Source organism: Aphanomyces invadans (genome assembly GCF_000520115.1).
Source record: "Aphanomyces invadans strain NJM9701 unplaced genomic scaffold supercont1.2, whole genome shotgun sequence".
Classification (NCBI taxonomy): domain Eukaryota; phylum Oomycota; class Saprolegniomycetes; order Saprolegniales; family Verrucalvaceae; genus Aphanomyces; species Aphanomyces invadans.
This window is the reverse complement of record NW_008580147.1, coordinates 1,869,245-1,875,244: the sequence shown is the minus strand read 5'-3', so window position 1 is coordinate 1,875,244 and position 6,000 is coordinate 1,869,245. Positions and strand designations below refer to the sequence as shown.

The window sequence follows — 6,000 nt, the reverse complement described above, 5'->3', positions numbered from 1 at the left end:
AATCACCTCAATTTACAGACGTGCCGAAGTTGACTTCTAAATCTTGAAAATTCTAGTACGATTGTTCTGCACTTTTAAAACGCTATGTACTCGAAGTAACATGGTACGGATGATTCTGGGAAACATATATGTGCAGGCGTTGTTGAAACCGTCGTGACGGTGGGCGTTGCCCCGTCGGTCGTTCGGGGCCGCCACGTGAGGCTCATGCGTTGCAAGTGCCGAGGGCACAGCAACTGGCGCTCGTGAAGGGTGTCAAGCACTCACAACGACCAGAACCTGCTATGGCAGAGACAGGCCCACACCGATAGGTGTTTGTGACTGTTGGCGGTCGGTCAACCATCCGGATACGACATATCCCACCCCAGCAGTGGACTGGATGAAATTCCCAAGATTTAGTATCAAACGGGTGCACGTCCAACGCGGCCAGCCGACGGCGAATGCAAGCAATGGACGCGGTCGGTGACGAGATATCCCCGCCGTCGTCGCCATTGAAGGCACACAACCACCATCATCGGTCTCGAAAAGGTGAAAAGCGAGAGTCACCGACTCGACAATCGTCGTTGGAGAAGAAGGGGTGGAAGAAGCAACACGATGTGCCCCAAATGCAATTCATCGACTTTGACGTGATCAAAGGGTGAGTTCATGCATATAGCACCTCCATGCGCTGACGAAACGCCGTGATGTACGTAGCTCAGCGTTTTTCAACACGAAGCCCAGCAAGTACAACAAGGAGCTTGTACGACAGGGCTTTTACCGCGCGATCTTGTTTCCGGTCTTTACTCGGTACTGGCGAGAGAAGGCACGACGATGTTGCAATTCGTTATCTCCACCTCACCGCGCCAGTAGGACCCACTCTTCTACGCTGGAGCGACGGTGGTGTACGTGGTGCACGTTGTTGCAGCCGCCTTGTATCTCGCCGACGACCGCAATGAACCAGGCCCACTCACAGCGTTCGAAATATGGACTCCTGTCGTGCTTCTCATTCTAACCGCGTGCGGATACGGTCGTGTATCGTCGATCGTGCTGTCCGCCGATCCCGAAGGCAGCATGAGCTTGAACGGGCATTTGCAAGCCATCAACCTCCATTCGCCTGTGTCAACGCCACAGGCCGGGAGCAAAGGAAAAACATCGCGCGAGCATGTGTCTGTTGTGGACGGATCAACGAATGATCCATCGTTGTTGGAGTCGGAAGGTTCGTCTGGGGAAAGTGGCGACAGTGACAGCGACGACGGGGCATCGTCGTCGTCGGACGATGAGGTGCCAAAAGCTCTGGACGAGCACGACGACTTGCCGAGTCAATTTACGGTAACGACACTGCTATCCTCGATAGCATCCCTTTCAACATTTTGTAGCGAAGTCGACGGCACGGCGCCCGAAGGTTGAGCGAATCCTCGTTCGGTGCTGACCACATCACTCATCGCCGCGTCAAAGTTTGCGTGTGGAAAGGCAATCAGGTCGTGAAAGAAGCCATGTCGATCACGGAGCTGCGCAACCACATCCTGCTCAAGGTAGTCTCTACATGGATCGAGTTGGTGTGCTGTGGGACGCCTGAATGAAGTCGTCTTGGGTAGGTGAAATCGCAGCCACCGCGACACTTGTATCGCACAGTCGCAAAGCTGAGTGGGTGTTTGGTGGCGCTCGTTCCACTGCTCTTTCGCGTGCTGCAGCGCTTTACCGACCAAAACATCAACATCTACGACCCTTACGTGTTGTACGAGGTTGGTCAGTCGAGCCATGCTGCCTGTGGCCTAACTTGTCGAACCAGGCGGTCCCTCTCTTGATGTTGAAAACGTCACGGCTTCCACTTGCCGCCGTGACCCAGGCAGTTCGCGATCACTTGTGCTTGGAGTCTCTCCTGTCGATCTCGTGTACGTTGGCAACGTACATCATGGGGAGCGTCATCTTTTCGGCGCTCGCGGATGCCGAAGTTACGTACCACCGACGATTTCTGTACGCCAAGTGCTTCACCGCCCTGACGTCGTCGCGGCGGTCCAAGGCGTCGCACTTGCCTCATTTTCGCCTGAAGAACGTTGTCAACATCAAAGCGTGGCTGAGTTTACGCGGTGGGAGGTCGTGGCTCAAGCGGCAAGGACGGCAGCGCGCCGCCGATGAGATCGTGTCGACCAGTTTTCTCATTGTGCTGCTCTTCTTGGCCGTCATGGGGGTCCAAGCGGTGTCGGAAACCATCCCCAACACATCGTCGCAGCTGTCGACCGTGCTGCACACAGAAGTGACTGTGTGGTGCTTGCTTTCGAGGTGGGCGTCGTGGTTTTCGTGGTGTTCCTCACGCAGACGTAGTGTGTTTTTGCTGCGCTTCATGATGCTTGGGTCCAACATCAATCGCAAGTATCAAAACACGTCGCTCCTCTTGACCGAACAAATGAACGTGTATCTCAAGTTGCTCGTGACCCCCGAGAAGAAGGAGAAGTTGCTCATTTCCAACAACGTGCTCAAACTTGCGAGCAAGCTGCTCAAGGTATCTCTCGTGGACGCACAGGCGCCTCTTGCCTCACCGTCCATAGGAACTCAATTCGCCAAACAAGATCTCTGGCCTCACGATGAATCCGCTCTTGTACAACGTCACGCGCGTCGTCGTGCTGTCCGCGTTCTCCTCGGCCCTGTCGGAAGTGTTTGGGTTCAAGCTCAAGTTGTGGAAGATGAAAGTGTAGCTATGTTTGGAGAAAATGAACTACACTTTCGGGCAATTTCAGGCCGTTTCCGTCTCATCAGTACATAGACCTTCATTCCGTCCCGGGACAGCTTACAGCTCCCCGTTGCCGTAGGGCAGCTTCCATTTAAATCAGTACAATGTGCACAATGCAACAACGGCTACTGTCCTTTGTTCCAGTAGAGTCACTTTGGTGGCAAAGGCACCTCGCCACGAGACCGCACCCTGTCCCAAATCTTGCTGGGACTACAGAACAACGTCAGGAGAACGATTGTGCTTCCGCGGCGAACGGAATGATGGTCTTGTACTTGCAAGACGGATAGACTATTGCGCTGGCTCTCCGTCGACCTAGATGAGTCGGAACATGCGGCACTTCATGCCAGAAGTCGCCGATGAAATCCAGCCGACAGGACGATTCAAACGGCACCACTGCGAGGAGCAGGCGGCGCCTGTGTTTTTATTGAGTGGTGCGTTGGCCCTGCACCACGAAATCTCCCTTAGAGACCTTCTCGACCCAGTCAACCTTTCGTCGGTTCAACAAGCCATCCTCTGCTGTGCCCCCATTCGAATCGACCGCGTACCACATGCAGTTCGTTCTGAAGAGTGTGCGTGCTTTGTTGTCTTTTACCGCACAGCTCCAAAAATGCCCAACATGCACAGGCCCCTCCATCGTGTGCTGATTGTTTATAAGACAACGTAGAAGCCATGCCGCGATTCAATCGAACAAGTCTTGCAATGCGCTGCCCGTGAACTCTGTAGGTTGCGTCCTCTTTCTCATAAAGCATGCGATCGGGTGCGCCCGTTCCACGTCTAACGCCCCCCCCCGCCCGCTTGTAACTCATCGCGTCGCCGTTTCTCTTGGCAGGTCGGCTGAAACGATGCCGCCTACACCTGGACACGAGGCTTTTCGCTTGGACCTGGTCGCGTGGTTCATGTCTTGGTTTTGCAAACCTGATCATCTCCACACCATGTCACACATGGCATACAACACCACATGCAGGATTTCTCGCATTCCAATCTATAGCAGAGCCAGTGTTTGTAGTGGACGTCGGTGGCAGTCCATGTGCCCTTGGCGATGTGGCTTAAAGTGGTTTGTCGGCGGGTTGGCTGGCGGAACACGCTCCACTGCACACGCACCCCCCACTGGATACGTCTTCTTTGCTTGGTCCTTCGTTCCATCAAACCGCGTGTCGTGGTACATCCAGCACCATGTTGTATTGCGGCTTCCTGCTATCCCATTGTCGCCGCGAATAGTTACTGCTTCAGATATACAACTCGGCGTAGTATATACGGCATGAGAACGGCCTCGGTCGACGCGTGCTCGTCGGCGGTGCGCTCGAAGTAGTCGTCGTAGACTGAGCTGCTTGGTGGCGGTTCGACTCGGGGTGGTCGACTTGGCTACACGAAGGAAGGGGACGAGGTCAGGCAGAGATGTCGTCGGTTGTTTCAACCACTCGATTCCCTCGGATACACACAGCCGCATGAGTCCATTACTGGCACATCGAGACGAGTCAGAGCCGAAACGATCCGGAGGCGGCGGCGACCTACGCCCAGTTCGCCTACCCATTGTCGGGACACCGGATGTCCCGCGACAGGTCGGTAAAGTGCGAGAGAAATCGCACTTTGCAGATTTTATATGGGCATTTGTATGGAAATGGGGCAAAGCAAGGCCCAGGGCGGCAATATCTGGATGTTCCTGAACCGCTCCGAGACGTCAATGACACACAATGGATGACGGCGCCCACAAGCGAATTCCACGTGCATGCGTCAAATGCTGTCTGTGGTCGACCAACACAGCAGCACGCACGTCTCGACAGTCGCTGCTGTGTGTAGCACGAAGAATCTCGCGAGTTCTGTGTCGCTCAAACGCCGCCGCGCTGGTGACACGAACAGCTTGGAAGCGCTCTCGCTGACCCTCAAGATGAAATGCCTTGTCGTTGAAGCTCACATGACCGACATGAATGTGCAGGTCCTCGAGCGCAACTTGGTCTCGATCGCCAACGAGTTGGCGCTCCTGTTTGTGTTTGGCATCCAGGACGAGCCCACGTGCACGCGATTCCTCCATTCGGCCTACGACCGCATTGACAAACTCATGACGATGAAGAACATCCACGACCGTCGGCTGTCTTCGACACCCGATGCGCTTTGGACGGAGTCGAAGCATCGCGCAATATCCGTCCACGACGCCGACGTGAACATGAACGCGTGCTACGAGATCACTTTGGATGACATTGCTGCATTCTGGAAGCAGATGCAGCTTGCCAAAGTCAAAGCCTCTGCATTATGGAACGAAGACAAGCTCCAAGATGCGCTACCATACATGCGCGCCGCCGACATGTACTTCAAGCGCCTCCACATCAAGTACCAAAAGCTCAACCTGGACTACGCCATGATCGGCGCCCAGTGCATTGTCCCCGTTGAGTCCAAGAAAGTCAAGCGGGGCCGTGTTTCGTTTGCAGACAAAGTAGAGTTTGTCGGAACTGCAGAAGCCGACGTCGATCGGTCTCCCATCAGTCCCACCAAACCAACGCCGCTGGAAGCATTGCTCTTGCGTGCATCTCGCGAGTTCCCCATGCCGTCCTTTTAGACCTTGACGGCAACCTTATTTATTCATGTACCACTAGCCATGATGGCCTCCATTACACTCTGCTGTCATCATCTCGACTTCTCGTGGCGCCATCGTTCTTCAACATTCAGGTTGGCATGAGGATGCAGGGCCGAGTCTCCATTGATCTTGGCTTTGCACCACCTTCTACTGCCTTGAGTTGGATCAAGCCACTGGGCGGCGGCTTCCATGCAACGTCCATGCGAGTAGCATGCCACAGGTACATGCGACAACACTGCTGAGATGCGCTGCATGCCTGCATTCTGCTGGGGATTCGGCGCTGGCCACTGTGGACGTTGAATTGCATGGGTCCATTCGCGCAGCGGTCAGCTGTTCCTTGCAAGAGGGGCATGGCTTCCCATGCGTATGGAACGATCCAACTGGCAAGGATTCCTTCCACCAGTCCATCCGACGACGTGAGAGGCGCTGTGCGGATTCGTCTCACCAGCGGCGTGGAATATCTCTGCGAACGCCTCCAACGTTGTTGGATCATCCCTCGCATCGTCCACGAGGACGTCTCACTGTTCCGTCTTCCCCGCCACCGCGTGTGGTGTCGAAAGCGTCGACCACGTCGGGCTGTACAGCAGGATCCACTGGTAGACATCTACCATCACGTAAGCTGTGTGTGCTGTCGGTGCTGCTAGGGCAACCGACTTGCCTTTCTTCATCCTACCGATCTTGTCAGATCATGCCAATACCCTCTTCGATTCCTTCAAACTTGCGCTTA

At 54.9% G+C, this 6,000-nt stretch overlaps 3 protein-coding genes across 4 annotated transcripts; all 3 read left to right on the top strand.

The window, feature by feature from the left end:
• The first annotated feature begins 378 nt into the window (after positions 1–378).
• Positions 379–2,722, top strand: H310_01438. 2 transcript variants are annotated; one of them, XM_008864543.1, is made up of 8 exons: positions 379–634; positions 691–799; positions 847–1,305; positions 1,353–1,508; positions 1,572–1,718; positions 1,766–2,256; positions 2,299–2,476; positions 2,523–2,722. In XM_008864543.1, exons 1-8 carry the CDS (start codon positions 438–440, stop codon positions 2,667–2,669), a joined length of 1,884 nt encoding a protein of 627 aa, XP_008862765.1. In that variant the 5' UTR covers positions 379–437; the 3' UTR covers positions 2,670–2,722. The 2 variants fall into 2 exon arrangements, with proteins under 2 accessions (XP_008862765.1, XP_008862764.1); XM_008864542.1 differs by having other exon boundaries at positions 1,766–2,476.
• Positions 2,723–3,006: 284 nt separating this feature from the next.
• Positions 3,007–3,469, top strand: H310_01437 (hypothetical protein). The gene has a single exon (XM_008864541.1). The coding sequence runs from the start codon at positions 3,021–3,023 to the stop codon at positions 3,366–3,368; it is 348 nt and encodes a 115-aa protein (XP_008862763.1). The 5' UTR covers positions 3,007–3,020; the 3' UTR covers positions 3,369–3,469.
• Positions 3,470–4,353: 884 nt separating this feature from the next.
• H310_01436 (hypothetical protein) lies at positions 4,354–5,323 on the top strand. Its single transcript, XM_008864540.1, has one exon. The coding sequence runs from the start codon at positions 4,431–4,433 to the stop codon at positions 5,253–5,255; it is 825 nt and encodes a 274-aa protein (XP_008862762.1). The 5' UTR covers positions 4,354–4,430; the 3' UTR covers positions 5,256–5,323.
• The last annotated feature ends 677 nt before the right edge of the window (positions 5,324–6,000 follow it).